The sequence below is a fragment of the Biomphalaria glabrata genome, chromosome 1 (genome assembly GCF_947242115.1).
Source record: "Biomphalaria glabrata chromosome 1, xgBioGlab47.1, whole genome shotgun sequence".
NCBI lineage: Eukaryota > Metazoa > Mollusca > Gastropoda > Planorbidae > Biomphalaria > Biomphalaria glabrata.
The window spans coordinates 26,071,676-26,098,507 of NC_074711.1; the positions used below are offsets into that span (position 1 = coordinate 26,071,676).

At 33.6% G+C, this 26,832-nt stretch overlaps 1 protein-coding gene across 3 annotated transcripts; it reads right to left on the reverse strand.

Annotated features, from left to right (window-relative positions):
- Window positions 1-5,709: 5,709 nt before the first annotated feature.
- Window positions 5,710-25,080, reverse strand: LOC106068059 (uncharacterized). Of its 3 annotated transcripts, none has more exons than XM_056030086.1 (13): window positions 25,012-25,080; window positions 19,524-19,617; window positions 19,018-19,264; window positions 18,811-18,892; window positions 17,249-18,142; window positions 16,194-16,309; window positions 15,904-15,991; window positions 12,389-12,474; window positions 12,145-12,207; window positions 11,875-12,040; window positions 9,299-9,530; window positions 8,093-8,195; window positions 5,710-7,072 (listed from the first exon to the last, which is right to left on the reverse strand). In XM_056030086.1, exons 3-13 carry the CDS (start codon window positions 19,260-19,262, stop codon window positions 6,868-6,870), a joined length of 2,280 nt encoding a protein of 759 aa, XP_055886061.1. In that variant the 5' UTR covers window positions 19,263-19,264; window positions 19,524-19,617; window positions 25,012-25,080; the 3' UTR covers window positions 5,710-6,867. The 3 variants fall into 3 exon arrangements, with proteins under 3 accessions (XP_055886061.1, XP_055886055.1, XP_055886072.1); XM_056030080.1 differs by lacking the exon at window positions 25,012-25,080 and adding an exon at window positions 24,749-24,997; XM_056030097.1 differs by lacking the exon at window positions 25,012-25,080 and adding an exon at window positions 24,575-24,612.
- Between the last annotated feature and the right edge of the window lie 1,752 nt (window positions 25,081-26,832).

Genomic DNA, 26,832 nt, shown 5'->3' on the forward strand with positions numbered 1-26,832 from the left:
CTTGGGTACCAACTTAGACCTTAGTGAATGTATTGTAGCCCTAAAACAAACTTAAGACCCTCAAAAAAAAAATAAAGTTGTCCGACTCTATTACAGCTATAGTATTTTATGGATCTAGGCCACGTCTACAATGTTGACATAAGAAAAGATAGAAAGGATTTAGACCTAGATCTAATTTTAAGAAATACACTTTGCGCAGATAGTTTTTTACTTTGACACATGAAAATACAAAAGAAGACCCATTGATTTCATTATATAATAAAATTAATCTTCAATTTTGTGTTTCAAAAGCATTTTTTACATTAATTAGTTCCTTATATCTGTGATTACAGATTTCCTGACAAACATTCTTTCATTAGACAATACCGTAATGAATCGCGTACTAAAAATTAATTCGTTTAATTGTTTACTTTATAATCCCATCCCTAGATCTAAAACTCTAATTCAACTCTAAGATGATAAAACTTCTCTTCGCACAGATAGTTTTATACTTTAACACATAAACATATTAATTAAAGTCCATTCATTTCATATTTTGATCAAATAAACATTCAAATTTGGTTTTCTAAAGCTACATTCGTTTACGAAAGCTGCGAAGCCGAGTTGAGATAGGCCTAGATCTATATTCATTCATGAATCGCGTACTAAAAATTAATTCGTTTAATTGTTTACTTTATAATCCCATCCCTAGATCTAAAACTCTAATCCAACTCTAAGATGATAAAACTTCTCTTCGCACAGATAGTTTTATACTTTAACACATAAATATATTAAATAAAGTCCATTCATTTCATATTTTGATCAAATAAACATTCAAATTTGGTTTTCTAAAGCTACATTCGTTTACGAAAGCTGCGAAGCCGAGTTGAGATAGGCCTAGATCTATATTCATTCATGAATCGCGTACTAAAAATTATTTCGTTTAATTGTTCACTTTATAATCCCATTTATTTAACAAAGCTATCGCTCTTTTCGTTTTTAATAGATAAGAATGTATCGACTTTGGGTAAACCATTTTCGCAAAACTAATTTTATTTTCGTAGCGAAACTGAAATAACGTGAAAGGATCATTAGCTACGTTTAACATAATCTAAATCCAATCCACTAGATTATTCAAAAGCAAATGTTTTAATTTTTAAAAAAATGGATTTAAGACTATTAGCTATTTTGATTTGATAGCATTATTCACACTATTTTTACATTGACACATTCGCTTTACTTATTACATTATTATTTCGCTTAATTGCTTACAAAACACTCTCAGTAAATATATCGAAAGTAATGCGCAAATAAAGACCCGCGGGTCGCGGGTAACATATGTCTAGTATATATATATATATATATATATATATATATATATATATATATATATATATATATATGGCCTATATATCTATATATAAAGTTGAACGACCTGGATTCGAACTCTAGGGCTTTAACCTCTTCAATTAAGAGTTTATACCACTATTCTAGCGAATCGCTTATGAAAATAGAAGTTTTATAGTTATCTATTGTTAGTTTCAAACTATAAAGCAAAGTATAAAGGGAGCTAATTCAACTTATAACACAACATCATTCAAGTACAATTACTTTTACTTGTTCAAAACCAAACAAAATAATGTATTACCAAATAGTTAATTAACTAATTGGATAGTTTGTTTGTTTTTTTTTAATTGATTTTTTGTTTTGTCAGGTAAAAGTAATAAGTGCTAAAAATTTCAACTTGATCCGAGATCGGATGTAGAAGAACTAACGTGGAGGTCTACACGGTTTTTACCTGACAGACAGAGAGCGTTAATTTAAACTTAATAAAATAAAAGGGGGGGGGGGTGTGGGGGCAATACGATAGGGGAACAGGAGAGAAATAAACAGTTTTAAATTCAATTACATGCAAATGTATAATTTTGTAGCATTGAAACGAATCAATCTTTTTTATTTTTAACAAGTGAAAGCGGAACTAACTCTGAAGGCCATGTAGGGGAGTCCTAGTGTAAGTAGGGTTAAAGTAGATGTTCTCTGAGCTAAGAAAATAAAGACTCTCCTAAAAGGATGCTTTACACGAGGACATTTACACAGGAGCTTTACAATAACATCTCTCAACTCCCACCTTCTGTTCCAATTAAAACTGTTGGATGATCTAAGCCAGCGGATCTCACAATATCAAATTGACGTTGAAAGTAGCAGTCATTCTAAAAATAATAAAAGTTTTGAATTTGTGTACTTGTTGAAATGTGTACAGCCTTCGTAATTTTTAAAAGTGCTTCCCAAAATAGAGATGTTCATGAAACGGAGGCAAATAAAAGCAAGCTGTTGAGTGAGTCTGGTGTACAGAATACGGCAATAGTGATAAACTATAGGCCTACAGTTTTAAAACTATTTAATAATGTGTGTGCACTTGGTTTTAGCACTGAAGAATTCAATTGAAAATCACATTTGTAAATAACGATTACTGCGAATGAAATGAAATGAATTACAATGAAAATATCAATTTCCGATAAGACATTTCAGGATATATTACTATATATTAGGCCAACTAATGTCTATTTGAAACTGTCAATAGTATTCGGTAAAAAAAAAAACGAAAGGCATGAGACTCAATGGAAGACCACGAATACGATGGATTGACGATGTATTGGCAGATCTCCAACAGCTTAAAGAGTTTTGGCATGGAAAAAAAAAGCTCAACTGAGACCTGACTGGAAGGATGTGTTGAAGCAGGCCAACGCCCTCCATGGGCTGTAGTGCCACTGGGATGGATATATTTAAAACTGTAGTAAGGGTGCTGGGATAGTTTAAGGATTCGAACGCCTGTTTATTGTGCTAAAATTAAAGTAATAATCTGCCAGCAACACAACATCATATATCCTCTGTGCTTCTTCCTGGACCTGAGATGACCACTGAGATCATAAGCATTTGGTTCCAAAAAATAAAAGCGCCCATTAATCCCCTACACACACACACGATTACCCATAAGGTAAATTTAGTATGCCACGTCATTGAAACTGGGCTTTGAAAACTGACAATACAATCCTTTGGAAATCTTTTCGGCCAACAAATGGCCTAAAGTTCAATTCATAGGTCTGGTGTCGCGTTTCCAATGTAATAATGCTAGATGGCGCTGTGTAGAGGAGATACTACATGTGATCTTCCTTGTTTTGTTCTACGTATCAGTTTAAAACCAAATTCATGTTGTTTTGCTTCTATGTTATTTATTATTATCTTTTGCATTGCATACATGTCACTAGTTTGTAAACTCACCGGCAAAGACTTTTGGTGCAGACTTGCACATAAATGAAGAAGATAGAATTGTACCAGTCAGATAATTTTGTTGATGGCACTTAAGATTTCGGACATTCTGATGTTGGCCCTACCGGTAAAATACAGGGGCGGTGGGGTGTTGGGGACCACAAGAAATATAACTTCAAATGTAAGTAAATTTAAGTTCCCAAGAGCGCCACTACTAAATGAAACATTTACATTAAGTTATAAAGGGGGAAAAAAAGGTATTATGGTTTAAGCACTCGTCAGGTGCTCGACTAATGTCAACACGACTTTCAATGTCATTAGTCTCGAAATCTGTTTTTTCTTCTTCTGTAAGTATAGACTTAGCCGTGCCTGCTCAGCGAGGGGTGGAGCCTCAGACAGACATCTTAAAATGCAGAGTGTCGCTTACAGTGTGTGCATGAGTGGTTCCTGTTGTTATTACAAATGTCTCTTGCTGACATGGAGATCTATGCAATCTTAACGCTAGCTGTAACAGGAATAGATCTCCCACCATGCAGACCAAGACACGAGGTAGCAAGGGTTATCATCTAACCTGAATGAGACGATTTAGTTTTTGTTTGTTTGGCTGGAGGAAGGGGTGGGGTGTCTTTCATTAGAGTGATTTATACATTTCAAAAAATAAAAAAGGAAAGAAATAACACTTTCAGAATGTGGTACCAAAAATATACTGGTGTACTGGTGGTACACAAAATGAATTTAAAAATTAGTTGGATGTTCTCAATCTGAACAGAGGCACTGAATTTAATAAAAACTTTTGTATGTATGGCATGTAACTGATAGCATGTAAGGAAAGTTTGTTTCTTTTCTAAAGTAAGTGGGATGATGTGTCTTTTTCCATGAACTTGACTGTCGATTTACACAGATCCTGGATTTTAAACATCACTAGATGACCTCTAACCGTTTTTTTTTTCTAATAATATAACTCTTCCATCTCCTGGACTGTTCCACAATAAGGATATTCACATTTGACTAGAGTAACACCATTAGTAAAATTACTAAATTTAGAAAGCCTTCAGGATAGAAGACTTAAAAGTAAAGTAGCAATTATACATAAAACACTGAACCATAATCTTCAAATACAAAATAATCAGAAAGACATATGGTATGATGTTTCTTCCCTAGTGCTATTAAAACATGGAATGGGCTGCCTGAGCTAGCCAGGAAAACCAGTGACTTGGCAGAATTTATGTCATTGGTTAACATGCATGACTAGATGCATAACGCTAGGACTTAATCATCTTTTTTTTTTGAAGTAAGGTCTGTAATATATAAGAAAAGATAAGATGAGTGTTATAAATATCTATAAAAGTAATAAATTGACTTTTATTAAAGGGGGAGGGGGGGGGGAGGGTTGAGCGTGACACGAACCTATAGGCTACTGAACTGAGGGTTATGGCATTATCAGTTAAAACTTGTGAGATAGGAGCTAAACACAGTGGGCATGTTCTAGGGTCATTGGGATGGCAATAACAATGAAGTCAAAAATCTAGTTTTTTAATTGACAAATTACTGCTGTGGTTTGGACTATGCTAAAAAAACTGTCAGCTTCACTGTTACATGTTACTTAGGTAACAACAAATTGGCAACAAAATAAGCGAAGGGAGATAAACATACTAAATTTAACTGAAATGATAATTCCATAGTTAAGTGGAAAGAGTGGGAACTTGATGAAGTAAGATTCGATTAAATTTACTTCAAAAGGTTTTCAATATTTCTGACATTATTTAAATGCTCACTGAGTGTAGACTTGTGGATGCGTCCACAAACAAGGTAAACCAATTATGGCTAGAGATCACATTAAAGCAAAATCAAACAATGGTTCTTTTTTAAAACAAACTTATGTATGGGAAGGAACCTTTAAGTAATGCCCTTTATCTCGAAAATTAATTAATTGCGCTAAATGATTATCTAATTGGTTAATTTTTTAAATTGATTCTTGTGTTGTTATCAGCTATGAATCATTATGCGAAATTTCAACTTGAACCAAGAATGGGAAGTGGGAGAAAAAACATGTCAAAATGTAATCTATATCAACATGTATATCCACATCTCACATTAAGTAGCATTTATTCACCTTATTTCGTAATCAAACAAAATAATTAATTACAAACAATTAATTAATTGATTGATTTGTGTCTTGTCAAGATTAATGAATATTTGTGTAAGTTATAACTTGATCCGAGAATGTGAAGAACAATTTTTTTTGAACTTTTTAGACAGAGCGATGTATAAATTTAGATCATATTGGTTTGGTGGGTCATCAACATTTAAGAATTACTTTTTTAAAATCTCATTATAACTTTTGTTGGGTTTCCTTTTAACTCATACATCACAAGATTTGTAGAACTAGAATGTCAAGAACAGCATTTAGTCCTCAGACAAGTGACACCAGGTATTTATAAAGTCAGAAATAGCCAAACAAACTTTTGTTTCAATAGAACAATTTATTCCTCTACTGAAAGTTTTCAAATTTCATTTTTGTCACACAAAACATTCTATCCTCCATCATTCAAGATACAAGAATGACTTAAATCTAAAAAACATCTTCATTTAGGCAAAACATCCATCCAATACTTTTATCATTCTGTGTCCAAGCATGACTTATCTTCTGATAGAAATTTTCCTTCAGACAAAAATATTTTGGGATAAAGGTGTAAGTAGGTGTGATCTAACATTGTGATATCAACATTTCCTCCTGGAGGGTTAAGTAATGACTCAACATTACTTATCAGTACAACATTTTAAGTTATGAAAGAAAATTATGTACAAAGAAAAATTAAAAATTCTATGAAAAAAGAAATTATATACAAGCTTGGTAGAAACTTGTTTCTTTCGCAAGGTTTATTGAGACTACCATAAGGTTATATTGTACCACTAGGTAAACATAATAAGAATGTCTTTCAAGAGATTGAGAAAATGTACTCTTTCCATGACAAATTCTTGGTTGTACATACATTTGGTGAACATCAAATTTTAAAGCAGTTATTAAAAAAAAAGATTGCAATTACTGGATACTTATACCCCTCAAATCCGAAATAATTTTATTTTTATTTCTTTACTAATTTAGACATTTTGTTAGATATTTTATATGCAAATGAAAAGAAAAATGAAATTAAAAAAAATGTTTCTCAACTTATACTGCCATTACAAGGACAATTTTTAAAAATCTAACATTAGCAGCTTCTCTAGATCTCTGTATCAATAAACAGGACATTGTTCACAATCCTATCCGTATAGTTTTCAACATGCAGCTTCAGATGAATTGTATACATTTTATATTAAAGACTCTACTGAATATTTCACAATCTATTTTGGTTTCATAAGTTAGATACTGGAGAAATGGAGTTAAGATAATACTATTCTTAAATGAATTTGAATTCAACAATTTTTTATTTTAAAGGCTTGGCCCAGGAGAAAAGAAGTTGTTTATTTTTTCATCCTTAATTTTGATACTTGCATCCTGTGCCAGAAATGGAAGCTTATTTTCTTGTACAACGAAAATCAATAGTAAAACAACAATAACATAACCATATTATAAATGTATGATCACTTGAAGTTAAAAGTGCCCCACCTTCCCAGCAGTCATGACCAGAGTTCAGTTTCTAAAGTCAGTTGAAGACAGGAGTCATATTGAAGTACAACATCCAAAACATCCTGCAACTTTTTCTTCATGCTACGAACCAACCTGCTGTTATCTTTTCTCTTTTTCAAGGTGATCATTAATTTCTGACAAAGGTAGTTGACCCACATAATATTGGTCCTTGGGGTGAACTTTTGCCAGTCATTGCTGAAAGGATAAAAAAAAAAAAATGAATCTTGCAAATGTTGATAAAGCACAAAAGTACTCATTGACATTTGTTTTTTCTACTTGCTGGTCAAAATGTAAGTTGGAAATGTTGCCAACTTTAAGTGATCTTTCACAGGCCAGTTTAAATTAGATCTACTCAACCACATTACATCATGAGTACTGACTCTGAAGCACTGTCATCAATGTCAAATTGATTGTCTTTTAGAAATCACAATAAAAGCTTTTTATCACTACTGTTATTTGCATGTGTTTTCTACCACTAGGCTTATAAAATGTAAGAGTAAATTAAGTGGCCCTGAAATCAATAAACTAGCCTATCTTTCCCATTGGAACTAAAACAGACTTTCACCCTGGTATTCAATACTTATTACTTTGGCCACTAAGCAATTACAAACATCATTATTTAATAAAATTATTAGTGATAATCAGAAATCCTCCAAGAATAAAAAATATATTCCAGTAATCTAATATATGGAATCTAATATATATACTAAATGTGTGAAGTATATTTATTTCAATGCATAAAATAAATTGACGATGTAACCTTAAATGAAATTATTGCAAAGATGTTTTAGTATGTTCATAATATTGTACCATTGTTTATTTGTGAAAGCTGCTTGAGAGGATGTTAGGTTTTTGTTCCAACTCATAAAAACATAAAATCTTCTCTAGTTATCTATATTAAAAAATTTCTTTTGAAGAGTACTATAAGCATAGCTCAGTGCACTCTGCTCTTTTGTGGACCTGTGGGGTAGGGGGTATCAGGGAGAAAGCTTTCATGTTGCCTTTAGGTGCTCAGCAAACAACTCGAATCAGGGTTCAAGCTGGAGCCCTCTTGATAGGTAGCCAAGCAGTTAGGTCACTTAGCCACACATTTAATACAACTCTAATGATCACATTATCATATTCTCTGTATAAACCAGAACACATTCTCCAAGAGTGGAGGCAAACAATCAAGGCAATGGAGCTGAATAAAGCACAAACACTCATTATTGTTACCCATTTTCCTTTTTCATGTCCCTGTAGACATCAAACTGAAAATCTCCTGTCCCTTCAAATAAACCATCATCACTGGCCACATCACAGAAGACTGCACAACCATCTGAGTGTAAAGCACAAAGCATTTCAAGAATAGTACATGGACAACAAATAAAACTTAATTTAAATAACAACAGTGGAAGTTCCACATAAAAATCTATTTTTAAATAATTGCTTCAAGTTATGAAGCTGAGTGTGAAAAAAAAATGCATTTAGAGAATAGGCTAATCACTTTTTATACAAAGTTATTTAACATTGCGTGTTCGTCATTTTGTCTTGTCTGTCTAGACTCTTTAAGTTTAAATTTAAAATTTTAAAAAGTTTCAGGCAGCAGTAGCATTTGACCCCCAGTCAAAAAAGAGACTCTACACAACTATTGGGTCTAAAGAAACAGCACATTCTGCTGCAAGCTGCGCAAGGTCACCAGCTCTTCATTTTCCTCATGGTTGATTCCTGAAACTTTTCCTATACTTGAATTAGTTGCATGGTAGCTGAAATTTGAATTAAATTTTTCTCTCCTCGTGGGTAGCCAAACAAGCTAATGAGCCCTTCTGGTGCAAAGAATTTTGGTATAGGGCCCATTACTTAAAGTAGTATTCAATAAAAGAATTATAAAAAAGACCCAAAATTTTTTTGTAGAAATACACATGGCCAAGTATGGATGAATGAATAAGTGATTGAAATTTCCACTGTATCTGGAACAAATGAAAATAATAAATAGTTGAATAAACCAAAAATGGACACACTCTCATCGAAATTTCAAGAAAAACTATGCCTGTTAACAGCCAATGCATAATTTTTTGCCACAGAACAGGTCACAACAGAATGAAACAATACATGGCCCAGAAGATGAAAATAGGGACCAGTGATATTAGCACTCACCAGAGAATGCTGACCAAATTCTTCAAATCTACATACTCTTTTGAGAGAACCGAACAAGACACTGGCTACAAAACACCTTTATAGAAGAAAAACTGTATGGAGGGATTCCTATTCCTGAAGCAACTGTGCAGTTATTCTCAGACTAGTATGAACCCTCCCACATAATAATGAGAACAAAGAAGAAATAATAATTGCATAAATATAAATAAAAGTGTGGAGCACTGAGCTCTGAAAGTCTGAAAAAGAATTTTGTATATAGTGAAATCTATGTTTTATAAAACTTACCTTTCTTCAAACGTGATATGGTGAAGTCGATGATGGTTGCCATAACTGATTCTGTTGGGAACTGGTGCTCGATACCAAGGACTTTGAAGGACACTGTGTCTTGAAGACATGGCTTGACTAGAATGTTCCCAATATGCAAATCTCTATGTTCAAACTCCAAACTTTCCTCTGCCACTGCCAGAGCAAACACCACCTGTCTGAGTGTGCTGAATATTTCTAATGGGTAGCCAAACTGGATAGAAAAATAGTCCAAATAATTTTTTTTACCTAACAACAATTATAAAAAATATGAAGAAACAAATGTGAAGAATAATAATACAATGGAATTGTTTTCAAAGCAAAACATTATGGAAGTTGCAGAATTGTAGGCTACTTTGTTGGTAGCATGTAGCATTCAAATCAAGATGATGGTACAGAGCACATACAGTAAGACCATGCAGCCAGGGAGTCTCAGATGTGGTTTAATTTAATGTTTACAGTACAGTCTAAACCATTGCTAGGATCTACGGGGCTCGCAAAGACCTTTCTTCAGGGAACAGTGCCAGGAAAAAGAAGAAGAGGCAGACAGAAAAAGCGATGGGAGGACAACATTAAAGAATGGACAGGCCTGCCATTGAGAGAGGTTCTGAACAAGGCAAAAAAAAGGGAGGAATGGAGAAAGACGGTCGACAAATCTTGCCTGGTGCCCCAACGGTCCAACAGACTAAGGGATAGGTTAAGGTAAAGGTACAGTCTAAACATTTACTGAAAGTTGCAGAAATCACTAGAAATATGTATGGAAAGCAATTAATTGAAGTAAAGTAGAAATGCAACAAGGAGAACATCATTGGATCTTTTAAATAAAAAAACAACTACCCTATACCAAGGTAGATGTATCCTATACCAAGGTAGATGTATCCTATACCAAGGTAGATGTACCTTATATCAAGGTAGATGTATCCTGTATCATGTACATGTATCCTATACCAATGTAGATGTATCCTATATCATGTAGATGTACTTTAAACCAAGGTAGATGAATCCTGTACTTAGGTAGATGTACCCTATATCATGTAGATGTACCCTGTATCATGTAGATGCACTTGCGGATCCAGGACTTTGGAGTGGGGGGGGGGGGACACAGGATATCCTAACCCCAAACCCTAACGCCCAGTAAACCCTAACCCTATGCATAAACGTGCGTAAAGCATATATATATATATATAAAAGAATAAATAAGCAGTATTTCTCAGTATTTTCTTGCATTCTTCACTGCAGAAACGCATTTTCCTGACATCTACAGCTCTTTATCCATCAGTGATTAAGGCTTTGAGGATCGCCTCCGAAAAAAAAAAATTCGATAAATAATATTCAATAAAATTCAAAATATTAGATTGAGTAAAGGTTGGAAAAAAGGGTACTCATCTCAATCGTGACTCATACTCGAGGGCTAGAGCGGGGAGGGCAGTATATGCAATCCCCCCCCCCTTACCCCACCGAATCGGCCAAGATACCATAAGGGGAGCGACATAATATCAAATTTATATATCAATTCAACTAATCTTGTTCACAAACTATGATTTCTCCATAAAAGTAGGACCGCCCCCCCACTCAAAGGGTTTAGGTGGGAAGGGCAGTAGAGGTTTCGCCCCCCCCCACCAATCGGACAACAGGGGAACGACATAATATAAAGATCGGTTAAAATATCAATAACAAGTTTTAATCATATAGATATTTAACTGATTCTTTTAGCAAGCTGTGATTTCTACAAATAAATTGGACCGCCCCCCCCCCACTCAAAAGTTTATGGTTGGGGGGGGGGGGGGGCGGATTGATGCTATCGCCCCCTCCCGACCCAACCAAATCGGCCAACATACATGGGGGGGGGGGGGGGGGGGGAATAATCTAAAAATAGTTTGAAATATAAATAATTAGTATCTATTATTAACATAAGTAATAAATTCGTATACAAATTGTGTGACTTCTATTCTAAAATTCGTCCGCCCCCCCTTCTTCGGGGGCGCGGCCGAGTGGGGGGGGGGGGGGGGGGGGGGGAATCGCCCCCCCCCCCCCATCCCCTGGATCCGCCAGTGTAGATGTACCCTATATCATGTAGATGTACCCTATATCACGTTGATGTACTTTAAACCAAGGTAAATGTAGAAAGGTAGATCAAGTGATAAACATACAATCTTGAAACAAGGATCTCAAATTCAATTAATGATTAAAGTCTGGAATTTCAAATTAAGATTTGAAACATCTTTGAGTTCATTCAGATCTACAAGACGTTTAGGAGAATATTAGCAAAAGTTTGCTGTGCTGGCTTCATAATACCCTCATATGCTGTTGGTGACAAGAACATCTGTCCCACAGAAACTTAGCTTAGCTGAACTATGACCTTTTTCTTAGTATGTCTATAATTTTATAACAAAATTCCTGTCCTATAACGTAAGATTAAATAAGTTTGCTGATGTAAAAAAAAATTGCTTCTTATGTTTTGTTTTGTTTGTCAAAGATATTTCAATTGTTCTATAAAAACATTAGTAAGAAAAATAAACTGACAGGATTAAGTACAAAATGTGAAAAAAAATTCTTACCTTAAATTTTTCCAAAGCACACCCACCATTATAGAACTCAAACATAATGAACAACTGTTCACTCGTAAACTTATCAGGCCGATCATTTTCAGTTGACTTCTTCAGGGCATATTCATCCCATTTATCCAACAAAATTTTGGGAAACTCTCCTTTGACACAGGATATCCTAAACAAAATACAAACTAGGCTGCATTACAAACTGACACATGAAAGATGGTGAAATAACCGGCTCATCATAAAAAGAAAAACAAAAATGTGAATTAATGTTACCTTCTGACTTGACAGAAGTTGACTGTTCTACTAGACTCATTCAATGCAAGATTACTGAGTTCTCTGGAGGAGTTTCAAATAAAACAAAATTAAAAAGACTTGTTACATGTGGACAGTGAATTTTAATTCATTAATGTATGATTTATGTTTCAAGGGTGTGGGGGGATCTAAGTCTATGTCTAAATTAGTAAGTCACTTTGTAAAATTTCATATAGCAAAAATATTATTACAAAAGAATACTTACTGAGCAATGACAATTTCTGGCAAAATTTCTTCAAACTTTTTTTGTGGACAATCATTCACCACAATATCACCTTCTATTGGAATTATCTGGAAAAAAAAAATAGAAAAAAAATGTTAGAACAAAAATCTTTTTCCTTTTAATATGATATTGAACAAAATTTTTTTTTTAAAATATACACTTGAAAGAATTTTTTGTTATAATAAAAGTAAATGTTGTTTTTTGAAAAAGGCCATTTTGACGCCACGGTTAAGGCATTAAATAATGTAGATATTTATTATATTTTCATTTTGATATGAATTACAAAAGATTGATGCATGTTTGTTTTGTATGTGTATTTCTATAATTATTTTTTTTATTTACAAGTACACATTTGTTCCCCTTAGATTGTGGACTATAGTATGTGATGTCATTTATATCTTCAACTTCTCTTCAAAACTGTTGATGTTGTATGGGTTTTAATGTTTTATGCGTTTTAATGTTGTTTGGGTTTTAATGTTTATGAAAAATGTAGCTTATTATAATTTTGTGCTTGTGTGCAATTTTGTGTTGTTGTTAATTTTATCTGATTAGTCTGGATCATTATTATTTGGCAAATTTTAGAATGTAATCATGCTAAATTAGACAAAAAAAGCAGGAAAAAAAAACAAACAAACACAGTGGAACAATGTTAAAAAAAAAATCATAACATAACAAAAGCTTTTAAAAGAGAATAATTGATTTTAACTTTTTCCTTTTGTTTGTTCATGTTTTGAAGGTATCTGGTCCTCTATTATAACTATTCATATAAAAGAGTAACATTTGTAATGTGCTACCCATATCAACATGCTGGCATGAAAGTGCTTGGTGGGAGTACTATTGTTCTCTAGCTGAAGACACCAACAGAGCCTGAATTTTATGAGAGGTGAGAGCTTGTACATTCTTTATGTTCTCAGGTAGAAATCAGGCATGTTATTTGTTCGTTAAATAGTTAAAACATTGTATTCTTTTTTTTATATTTAAATTGAGCTTTTTACTTTAAATTTTTAATCTAGAAAATTTTTTTTTTATAAGATGTGTCTGTTTTATGAAACATGGGCAGAACTCCTAGGGCCAAAACAGTGTCGCAAAAGGATGCATACGGATAGTTTTAAAAGTTTTATAAATTGAAAGACCAAGTCAAGTAGATACATGTCCAGATAGTAAGTATAACACTATAGCCAAGGAATGGACAACATGACACAGCCAAACATTATTTTATGTAGGGCTATCACATATTCATCAATCTGATGGAGATTTTTAAGTATTATCTTGCAGGAGGATCGCCTTTTTGTAAATATCAATGCAAGTATCTGGTGGAGTCGACGCTAGCGGTATTTATCGATCTCAAGCAGGCCTACGACAGAGTATGGAGGCCCGGCTTGTTGTTGAAACTGATGAACTTAGGTGTCGGTTCATATATGCTTAGGTGGATCCAAAATTTCCTCACGGAAAGAACGGTACAGACTCGTGTTGGTAAGCACTTGTCGAGGAAACTTCCACTTGAGCAGGGGGTGCCGCAGGGATCGGCACTCAGCTGTACGCTGTTTTTGATCTTTATCAACGACTTGCCGGCTCTTTTGAAATGTCAGAAGCTGTTGTTTGCAGATGATATCGTGTTGTGGGAGTCAGGGAGAGACCGTCAACAACTCATTGACACTCTCCAGCAGGCATTAACAACTATATCCTGCTACGCCAGAATGTGGAACCTTGAGGTAAACCACTCGAAGTCGGTTTACTCATGGTTTACGCTGGGCCGTGATATATTGAAGGAACCTGTCGAGCTTAGAATGGATGGCAAGATTCTGGAATGGGATAAAAAGCCCAAGTACCTTGGAGTAATTCTCGATCAGAAACTGACTATGTGCGATCATATCCAGCAGGTAAAGGAAACAGCTTCCGAGAAGTTGAATATCGTAAAGAAACTAGCTGGAACGAAGTGGGGAGCGAGAGCTGACGTGCTGAGAGGACTGTACATGGGTGCAGTACGCTCTCACATGGACTACAGTCTTCCTGTTCAGGTCTGGGCTTCGCAAACGACCTTAGCAAGCCTAGATGCTGTTCAGAACCAAGCCTTAAGACTAATCTGTGGAACCTTTAGGACAACGCCAATTGCAGCTGGTGAGGTTATGGCAAACATCCCACCGTTGAAATTGCGCAGAGAACGAGCCGTCATACTAGCTCACGAGAGATATATGCGGCTGGAAGATGGATGCCCACTCAGAAGTCTGGTCGACAACTGGGAGGGTAGGAGACGCCTCAAAAACCGGCCTTGTTTCATGCATGTGGCACGCGGGTTGGTCAGAGAGGCGAATCTGCCGGTGGAGCAGGCTGCTCTTTCCCCGTCCGGTTCTATCTTCCCGATGGAGGCTCTCGGCATGCCGACGATACGGAAGAGCCTACTTGACCCAGTGGTGACGAAGCAGAGTCCAACCACACGGCTACTACAAGCAGCCAGAGAGACTATCGAATCATATCCAGCCGGAGTAACCACCATCTACACAGACGGTTCTGTGCGGACGCTCGAGGGAACTGTGAAAGCTGGGTACAGAGCGGTAGTTCGACTCTCTGGCAATCCCGAAAGTGACGAGCTCAGTGGATCCTGTCAGCAGAAAAGCAGCCTCGAGGCTGAACTCGAAGCAATGTTCCAAGCACTGGACTGGGTGGCTACGATGGTACGTAACGGGACTCCGTCAGCGCACGACATAGTTCTTTTCACGGACTCGGTGGCCGCACTGGAGGCCATAGAACGGCTGGATGAAGGTGCTAGAAGGGTATGGGACGTCCTAACGGTCGGAGGGCGTCTACTACGATTCGGCGTGAACGTTACTTTGCAATGGGTGCCCGCCCATTGTGGGGTGGTCAGCCACGATTTGGCTGACCAGCTCGCGAAAACCGCGGTCGCAACGGCGCTCGAAAATGATGAACCGTACTCATATGAAAGTGTACGATCCCTAGTCAACCAGCGCATGTTGACACTTTGGCACGACGGCTGGGATTCTTCGGACAAGGGGCGTGAGCTTTATCGGGCAATGAGGAGACCAGACAGAAGGGATGCATGGTGGCAACTTAATTGTGCGGAACAGGCAGTCCTAGCCCAGTTCCGAGTCGGCCATTGTCCAATTGGTGCTTACCTCGGACGATGGAAGGAGAACTACGACACACGGTGTCGCCATTGCATGGAGGACGACGAAACAGTAGACCACATTCTTTATGAATGCAGAGTTCTGCACGAAGGACGATTGGGACAAGCTATAGATAGAGAGAATACTGGTTCATGTACGACACAGAGGCTGTCCTTGTACGGGGACAAGGCAACCTTAAGACTCACTGCTCGCTTCCTCTCACGTGCTCTAAGGGAGTAATTCTCAGCATGTTTTTTCGTTGTCAATGGGGTTTCTGACTCGGTGGAGTTAAATATAAGTCAAAATAATTTTTTAAAATTTATTGACTTAATACAAGCTAGTTAAAATATGATATTGAGCCACTACAAGACAAACCTTAAGTGCCATGGATTCATTGTCTATATATGTTTTGAAGACTTCACCATAAACACCTTCCCCAATTTTAACACTTTTAGACAAAACTCTAAACAGAGAAAGATAAAAGTACATTAGCTATACACTATATACATAATCAACCAATGTTAAAATAAATAAATTTATATAGGTTTTGTATAATTGTGAACAACAAAAGTCCTACATAAATTTATTCATTGTTTCAAGTGTGTAAAATAGATCAGCCTAAAGAAAAAAAAGAAGCACTTAAATTTAAATAAAAAATTAACTACCTTCTTGGAATGCAATCATAAAAACCAACAGGTTCTGTTTGCCCACACAAAGCAAGGACTTTCTCTCCTGCTGTAATGGGCACAGCAGTGTCCAACAAAGAATGTGCAAGTTTTTCCTTTAATTTAAAACAATGTTTGTATTAAATAGTAAACAAAATGTATAAATATATAATTGATACAGCAAACATAAATGTATGTTATAAGGCAGTATTTCCCTTTCTTTTTCTTTTAACAGAACACTTTGTACATGTGGAGAAATCAGCAGAACACTTTGCTAAGTTTTTTGCTTGGATTAGGCATATTTCCTTTTGGTTTAAATTTTATCAGTATGAATAATTAAACCATATTCTAAATTGAGTTTTATTATTTATTTTCTATAGCTTTATTTTTTTAAAAGTATATTTAAGCCTAGAGTAAGTCCTTTTTTAAGTTACATGATTGTATCTGTTGGCAATTTTTACAAAAACATTCTTGAAAAAAAAAAGATATATATATATATATATATATATATATATATATATATATATTCCAAAACAAAGAACTGACTCACTCAATAACTTTTTTTTTTCATTTATAATTGCAAATTAAAACATTTTGAGAAAAAATTATATTCAAATCTGATGAGCCAAAGAAGGCATTGTAAGAACCTCATTGTTTTTTTTTGGGGGGGTGGGGAGAAAAGGCCATTCTCATAGGTTAAATATAGGCAACAATCTAAATAAACATTAAAGCCTTAATAGGTACAATACTTTTAAACTATGTAATAAAATTATTTTATTAACTTTTCAACTTAGCAATTCATGGTTGTAAACTGTATGCACACATGGAAATATTTTTATCACCAACTATTAAAGTTAAAAAAAACAAGAAATAGTTATAAGCGTATATTAATTGTAAAGGTATAATACATAAAAAATGTATTTAAATGACTAAATAAATAAATAAAGATCACAAATAAATGATTTTTTTTTACCATTAACAGTTAAATATTATTAACAGAATAATATTTCTTACAAAAATAAAGGTATCAAATTCACTAGATGGTTGATACTTACACAAAATGATTTTGAGGTAACATATGTTGACCTTCGGCAATGAAGGCTCTCATCCTCGTCACTTACTATCAGTAAGCTTGACTCATATTCCTCTTCTTCTGATTCAGTTTCAACTTCACTTTCTTCTACCTCCTCTAAACTGACTTCTTCTACCTTCTCTAAACTTACTTCTGAAATCTCCTCCTCTATACACTCCAATGTCAAACCAGTTCTCACAACTGACTCCTCAAAAAGATCAGCAGAAATGTTACTCAGATCAAGCTGATCCCCTTTCACAGGGTTGGCAGTTGCCTGCTTCAGGGCAGGGGAGTTCATGGTGCTGTTCAGACATTTGGCTAATTCAAGCTCATGTAGAGACTTAGATAAAAGCTTCACATGATATTGGAAGTCATCAGATGACTCTTCCAAGATGCTCTCTTCCACTGCTGTCACAAATGAGAGAGAATCTAATTTGTCAGAGCTATTGCTGATTAATTTTGTAGGCTCTGGTGAACAGATATTGTTTTTAGGATGTCTATATGTAACATTTACAGGGAGCTTTGAGTTATTGGTGCCCAAATTACACGACTCAGTTAAATCTATTTCACAATTACTTTTATCACTAGATATTGGCTGGACATTTTCTTCATCTAAATTATTGAAGGCTATCGTACTTTTTCTTGTAATTATTTGCACTGGAGTGCTAGATGACTGGAGCATTGGGCTCACACAGTCAATTATCAATTCATCCTTTTCTATAGAATCAAAATCTGGAATATCAATGTTCACATCTGATAAAGATGCATTTTTACGTTTCTCTTTTTGAGCTGTTTTTTTTTTTGTTTCACGTTTTTTTAACGTCTTGCTGTTAACATCTTTGAGAGGAGCCCGAGTCTTTCTTTTTTCAATAGTAAACTGAAACATAAATTCATAAACTTAGTGTTGAACGTGTTCTATAATATATTCCAGTTGGTTAATATGAAAAAGTCCATAGAATACAGATTATATATTTAATATAAAATAACTGCATAACTAGTAAAAGTTAAATAATTGTTGTTTTTTTTTAATTATCCTTATTATTGTTGTCTATATCATTCTTCCCATTTAATTTGTTGTTCCATGCACTCTCTCACCCGCCAGTAAATGTGATGCTCTTGTTTAGTAATTTTTTATTTTTTTTATGTTTCAAGGAATATGGCTCTGGAAAAGTTATCCGCCTAGAACAAATTCTTCGACACTAATGCAAACCATAGATATTAACATAACTAAAATAAGAAAAAGCAGTTTTCAAAGCATATTTCGTTTTTAGTCTTAGCATATTCTTAAGTTTTAGTGAAAAATTGTGAATTACTTTTAAATCCTGAAATGTGGGATACAATCTAAGTTGAATAATTTTAACCAGTAGATTAAAGGTTATAAATGTTAATTTGTTTATATCTTTTATTTACAAGTTTGATAAAGAAGTTCTGTTAAAATACAATTTAATTTCTCATTAATTTGTAAAACATTTGAAATTCGTTCTTTTTAAATATATAATTACTGTTGAGGAGTTATAAAGCGATTGAAAAATAGAAAAAACATACCTCAGTGAATAAAGAAAATTTTTCATGGCTATCATCAGTAATCACTTGGTGGTCACTCATATGCAATTCTGAGTTACTTGAACTATGAAAACATAAAAAGAAAACAAGAAATAATGAATTTCAAATAATATATTCATTGACTTAACTATATTTTTTATAATAGCATTTATATCATTCTTTTCCATCTTAAAAAAACTGCAGACTTACCAATTACTTTTCAACTTTTTTCTTCTACCAGGATTTGTATAGGTTTCATTGCTTTCTTGACATTCTTGTTCAATAATGTGTGAAGAGTCGCTGTTGCTTGTTCCAAACGGTGAACCTTTTCTTGAGTCATTGAAAACTTCTTCAAAGATGCATTTTTTACTTAACCCTTTTCTTTCATAAGTAGAAGACTCATCTAGAATGACAGTCTTTGAATAATTATTGCCTTTCACTTTATGATAAGGCATTGCTGTAAGAATAATTTTATTTAAATATTATTAATTATTAATTAAATATTTAATGTAACAATGTAAAATAAGGCACTGTAAAAACATACTCAAATAAAATGCATCTAGAAACATGAATAATCATTCAATGAACACTGAAAAAATATAATGAAAAAGTTCAATAATAATTAAATAAATATCAATTAGAAGAAGATATCTTATGATTTATGGAACCAAATAATTTATCAATATAATTATTTAAACTCAAAATAATTACTGTACCTTATAAGTTATGAGTAAGATATCATATGAATGACTGTGTATGATTTTACAGCAAGCTTCCAATCATTAATGCCATTCTATAGACACACTAACTCTGAGGATGCAAACACACAAAATTAAATTTATTGATGCAGTCAGGGACAATGCTGTGACCATATATAATATACGCCCCAACCCTTTTTTTTTTAAATTTCTTAGCCTCGCTCTCTGTCACCAAGAAAATTACGTGGGGTAACTCTAGTTCGACTTGCAGAAGAGTCATCTTTCTTGCACATTGTAACAGTAACAGTGCTCTACAAATAAATAGATCTAGAATCTAGATGTACAGAATTATAGTTTATATCTAGATCTATAGAATATAGTCTAGATCTAATAAATTCTAGACATTCTAATTCTTCTAGACTAGAACTAGATCAGGATTCTAAGTGTCCCATAACATAAAGCAGCTGTTGCATTAAGTCTATTTTCAGAGTGTATTTCTGTAGTTTACATTTGCATCTCCAGCAACACGATATTGTTTGAGTGTTCAGTAATTGTTTAAAAGGAGCAATTTATACTAATTAAAACATCAGAAACACATTGTCTGATCAACACAATCTCATCGTAACACCAAGACATCATCACATCTCTAGTAAACATGCATAAATATATCATCACACTAAGTTAAGTCAACTCTCATACAAGAAATATTTAGAAGCTAGTCAATATATTATATTAATATTACATATATTGATATTGATCTAGATCTATATATAGAATATATTATTATAATTTAAATATATTAAATCTCTGTTATGTATTGGTAAAAAACCCACTTAGAAATGACTTATTCAATGATCATAAAATCTCGCAAACTAGTGCAAATTCGAATGAAATTTTGTACACAGGTTCTGTTTAACTCCTATCTAGGTCCTAGGTGTTCAGTAAGAACTGGTTTTGACAGATTCACAACCTGACGAATACTATTCATGAAAAACCGCAAACTTTAAGAGCCTTGCGTGTAGCAAAGTCATGCAATATGATATATATTATTCTAGTAATAGACTAATCATTCATACTAGATCTAATAGATCATCATCATCATTTAATAGTAATAGAGTCTCTAATTAAGACAATTAAGTCTATGATATAGATCTAGACTATTAATAGGCTAGTCACTAGTAGTAGTTACTCTACATCTATAGTAGCTTACATCTATCGAACACCTTCATGTTAAGGTACTTCTCAAACACCCCCCTGTATTTTTTTAAATTCTCCTTTATTTCGATGATTATGACCAAACTAGACCATTCATATTGTGCATCCTCCATTCCTTTATAGTTTTTATATATATATATTTAGTTTCATTTTCCCCCGAGGATATTTTTTTACTTATATTCAAAGTGCATTGGTAATATTGGTATAAAAACGTCACTTTTTTTTTTACCTCTTGGGAAGAGTGAAGTGAGTCTCGGGTTAAGGGTATTTTTTAATGCCAATGATCCTTCAGCTAAACAAAACCTATATCTTATGCTTCTAATTAGACTAAGAAATATTTGCAACTATTTGTTTAATCTGCCCCTTGGTAACCAAACATGAAAATTGAGGTTTAAATAGGGTGTGTTCGAAAGTTGTTGTTTTTTATTAAGAAATCTCAGCTTCGTAAAGAATTGAACACCATTTTAATGTTACAAATAAAAATCAAAGGATATAATAACTCAAAGAAGACAAAATATTTAAATTTTGTTTTTTTTTAATTGTTATTTTTTAAAATAATGTAATGCAAACTACAGATATAAATTACGCATGTGTTACAAATTGTATCAGCTATTTGTGGTTTACCGTAAATGTGCTACATTTTTTAAAGTAAATAGATTTACATCGATATGCACAAATTGTACCCATTTTAAAAGCTTGATTTTATGACACATATACTTTGATGCTATTAACATTACAGCACCGTGCCATACGAGAATCAGAATGTATCCAGTTGTGTTTTTTTTTCAGATGCCCCATTCTATTAAGTTCTGAATTATGTGTTATAACCCAATACCTAGCGCATGTGCTTGATATGAAGAGATATTAATAAAAGGAAAAGGGGAGGTATAAAATGTAGATATTTAAGGTATTTTAAAATTAAGATGTCTTTGGCAGGTAAATAATTGGAAAGGGGGGGGGGGGGGGGACAGTCAAGACATTGTATCGAGAGATCATCAATAATTAATCTACCATTAAAATGTGATGTCAGCCTCAAATGAGTCAGTTGTGCTTCTCGATCTAGACGTGTAGCGCCGGGTCTATAAAATTATATAATTTTTTTTTTGCCATAAATAAAGTTCATAATGCACTACAAAGAGAGTCCTTTGAAACAGATAATTATGACATCAGAAATGAACAACATAGAATAAAAACAATAACACACAAACACTCTCTTATTCTGCCTACACCCACTTTCCTGTGCTTTCATCTTACACAATTCCACTTTCCAACATTTACACATTTTCAGTGCAAAGTAACAATTTAAATTTCAAGACTCAAACCAAGCACAGCCATCAAACTAACACACAACAAAAAGGGTCAGTGATAGCGCAACACACAGAGGTGTAAACCAGGCCATCAACACAGCCCCAAAACATTGTTCAAGTTGTAGTAAGAACAATGTTGAGGGAAAGCCATCAATCACTTACCAACGGTCAAGCCGCTAATTAGGTCACAAACACTATGCGTGATAGATACGTATTATATATCTAATAGATACGTTGCTTGTGTGTGTGACAAATACTAAGCGTGCTCTAAAAGGTATGGACCATTTTTTGTTATACCAGGTGGCTTGGGGAGGGTGGATTTATAATATACATCTATAGGTAACACAGTTCACAAACTACCATAGATTTTCAGCCCCCCGCCCCGATCAAAAAATATCTAGCACTGAATTTTGGGCTGTTACATACACTGAGCATGCTAGATACCTAGAGCCGCGCTTGTTTTGTTTTTAGGTCAATCACGTTAACTGTTGTGTCCTCCAATGGCTTTAACTTTAGGAGGGCGAATTATCTATTGGCTACCAAAGTTTATTAGGCTCTCTCCCAATTGAATAATATCTGTATTTATAAAGGACCTTAAAATATCTCAAAATAGCTTCTATTTAGAACTAAATAAGTACCGGTACGGTAATGTGTCGGTAATGCATTACTGGGCTTAGCACCATACACTTATGTGTATCGTCAGTTTCTAAGCAGAGATTGGGCAATATGTAGTGACACCTTCGATATGGAGCATGTGAAAATGACTAAAATTTATCTTTCTTGACATTGCGTAACAAAATGATATAAATAACACTTTTAAAACACCATGCTTCTCATGTGTTCGAGAGTTTCTTAAGATGTTCTATTCTTGAAGGTAGCGGTAAAACGGTGTTCGAAACTTTAAGCTTTTGAAAGTATCGACCTGACCCACTTTAACATTAAATATAATTTTAATGATGAGTAGATCTAGCTAGTAATACAATAAAACATATATATATATATATATATATATATATTTATATATTATCTACTTTTTAAGACAAATGGATGAGGAGTTTATAGATGCAATCAGTTTTTTCCTACCTAGGCTAGGTAGGTCTAATTCTTACGGAGATACACAAATTCAAACATAAAAAATGGTGAATTAGCTTTTAACTTCAACTTGTCTTGTTCGATAGATGTCAGTTTACTCTACTGACTCTAGATTCTAATTCTAACATCATAAACTGATAAAAACTACAAAAAAAGATTTAAAGAATTTATATAATGACAATGATTTGAATGATCATTTTAATTTTAATCATTACTTAAGACTTTATAACTTTATAGTAGGTACTTTGACAAAAAATTCAAAATAAATATATATGAACAGAAGCTATTTAGTTATGTAGAGCTTGCTGAGAGGGTTACAATGATACCACATTTATCTTTCTATGTTATATAGGAGCAAAGTTATGCCGTTTTATGTGTAGAAAAATGGACTATAGAAAATGTCCAAAAAGCTGTGATCGAAAAAATGAATTTTCGTCTATATCTCATCATAACTTTATAACCATAATAGATAAAAGCTTGAAATTTGGAACACAGCTACCCCATTATATGATTTTGAATTTGAATGTTTCATCTCACATGTAGCTAACATTCATTCACAGCTAATCCAATAGTTTGAAAATTGACTTCGATCCTTTTTCTAGAATGCCGTTTGGTAGAAAATTCCTCAGCTTTATAATATTTATAAATATAATGTAAAATAACACCTTGATAGCATTCTCTCCAATAGGTTGATCAAAGATAAGCTGTTAAACAATGCATAAATCATTTATACTTCATATTATCCACAAGAATTACTAATGTCTGGCGCCACATGTCGCTGCATCATGGAGTGACTTCATTTAACATCGTCAGGATGGACCCAAACTTGCCTTAATTAGCTGATTTCCTTTTATATTTTGTGTACCTAAATATAGAAAAAAAATATTTCTAACACTACTCTATAATAAAAATATTGATTGTGATACTATAGTCATAGATTGTTATGGTAGTTATAATTTTTCCACGTACCCATTTCGAAAAATAGCCTAATTTGGCATCATTTATAGCATGTTGGGGGACGTTTTTTTAATTTTGGAGGACAAAATTTCATTAAAAATTAATGGAATAATAAACTTTAAGCATAAATCTAGGTCTAAATTCAATAAAAAAATTCCAAGCTTGCTTAAAAATTATATTAAATGCAAAATCATTCTTACCTATGACTTTACTGTAAATTTTCTAAATAAATACGACTTTCATTTGTTGACAATGTGGTATCATTGAAAAGCTTAAGAATCCTCCTTTAAGATTAGCATGAGGGTTTTTGAAACATGAAGCAAATGTAAAAACAACAATCAATCAACTAACACCATGGTTTTGGAAGTCTAGCCATGGTGTTTCAAAACTATATAGCAGCTAGTCTAGCAGTTTATAGGTCAGTGGAGTAGGGATGTCAAAGTACCTATTTATAGATCTAGAAGTTATTAAACTTATTAATACTTTACTTTATTATACTTTATACTAGGAACTTAGGAAGTAGATCTAGAATAACTCTAGTCTAGATCTAGAATCAAGATAGATCTAGATTTAGAAAACTTAGATTATAATCTAGGCTAGGTCTAGTCTAGATTCTAATCTCTATGTATCATTCAAAATCATTGTATGACTCTATCACTATCACTCACTTACACTAATATTACACTATCAGTATCATCCCTATGACTATGACTATGTCGTGTCATGTCACTATCTTATAATCTTAGAAACTTTGTTCACAGAAACAAACTAGATTACTAGATCTATTTCTAGACAACGTTAACTATTTAATTAATAGTCTAGATCTAGATACAAATTTATCTAGAATAGATCTAGATCTATCTAGAGTCTAGATAATCTAGATTCAAAGATTCTAGATTTAGTCAGAGTCAAGATCTGTAATTATATTTTCCAACCTTATTTAGAATTTGTAACACCGATTTGTATTGGTAGAAGAAAATAAGATGTTGAACATCATTGGTTACCTCGTATGCATTAAAAAGATATACCGGAACGCTGAAAAAGGAAATTTCTCTATTAGTTTTGCGTTGTCTATTTGTCCGTATGTAGATCTAGATTATTTCTGTCGCGATCTCCAAAAACTGGAAAATAGACTCTAGATCTATATGAAAAATCCGATTTCATGACATTTTATATCATAAAACATTATATTTTTTATGCTTTTTTATTATTAATGAAAGCAGTTTTGTTATTTCCCAAAATAATTTACGAATACGTTCGTTGTTTTTTTTTTAAAAAAAGCCTTTTTTGTACAGATAATAATACCAATTTTTAGCGGACCCCCGAAAGCGGAATAGACGCTATTAATTTGGTGTGGCCCGTCCGTCCGTCCGTCCCATTTAGATTCGTAAACTAGAAAAGATATTGAAAATCCGAAATCATGATATTTTAGGCCTTTCAAAGTTCTGAAGCAACGGCTACTTTTTTTTAAAGAGAAAAATTTATTTTTAAAATCAACTAAGCAAGCAGCTTTTTTCATTAAAAATACACCATTTTTACAACTATTCACTATAAAAATACACCATTTTTACAACTATTCACTATTAATAGTAACAAACAAGTGAGGCTATTTAAATTGGGGAGATGACTATTTAACATATTTTTAAAACATTTATATATGCAGACGGTTTTAGATTTTTTGAGAAAAAAAAATATTTTTTTTAGAAATGTATTAATTATTGTATAAATTATTTAAGTTCAGTCTTACTAACTACTACATTTACAAAAAAAAAAAATATTTACAATTTTTTAAAGAGAAACAATCTATTTAATATGCATAAAAATGGAACATAATTTAAAACAACAATTAATAAGTAGTTTTACATGTTATTGCGTGAACTGCAGTGCACGCCCTACCACATAAGACACTTAACTAAAGGATTTTTTTTTCTTTTTACGGAAATGTTTTTTTTTTCTTTCTTGAGGCTTTGAATAAGAGATCGACCTTTACAAAACAATTAGATCAATTAGATTATCATTATATGACATCAGTTAGGGCCCCCAGGTTCACATCTAACTTCACCTTCGTTGGGGCACCACACACGATCTGACAACATTCTTTATCCATTCTTCTCTGTCGCTTGCCTGCCTGGGTGGACCACTTCGGGGGCCGATTTTGAGTTTGTGTTTCCACACAAACTGTCTTTGTAACCTTGTTAAAAATATTTAATGGATATTGTATAGTGTTATTCAAATTGTGCTACCAGTGCATGCAAGCAATGATCCAATCATTGGAAACTCCGACACTTGACAAATGGGAAGGACTAAAACTTTCATTTACATGGCGGAAATTAAGATTGTCGTTGTTGATGTTATTTAATTATATGCCTACTTCATTATAGCCTCATAGCTTCTGAAATTCGTGCTGAAAATATTGAAACCTGCTGCATTAATTTAAATTGCTTACAAAAAAACAGATGACCAATGGGTTAACCCTTTGTAATATTGTTAACTCTTATTAGGTGAAGTCAGGGCCGCCGCGAGGGTTGTGGCCGCCTGCGTGCGAAATTTTAAAATGCCGCCTAATTTCGGACATACGTGCCAACAGAAATCTGACATCTTGTTTTTTTTTTTTTTTTTTTTGTGATAAACTTAAAAACACTTATGTCATTCAGACTACTAGCTTATGCTCCTGTATTTGCAACGATGAATTTATAATTGATGAGCTGCGGCAGGTATATTATAATGAACAGCGGAAATGATCATGATCTATATAT

What these genes read in the sequence shown, in the direction of transcription:
- LOC106068059 (XM_056030086.1), bottom strand. Translation starts at nt 19,262, where the DNA reads ATGCCTTATCATAAAGTGAAAGGCAATAATTATTCAAAGACTGTCATT. An exon ending in TATGATTGCATTCCAAGAAG is followed by an intron (nt 15,992 to 16,193) that starts GTAGTTAATTTT and finishes TTCTCTGTTTAG; the next exon opens with AGTTTTGTCTAAAAGTGTTA. An exon ending in CATATCACGTTTGAAGAAAG is followed by an intron (nt 8,196 to 9,298) that starts GTAAGTTTTATA and finishes CTTTACACTCAG; the next exon opens with ATGGTTGTGCAGTCTTCTGT.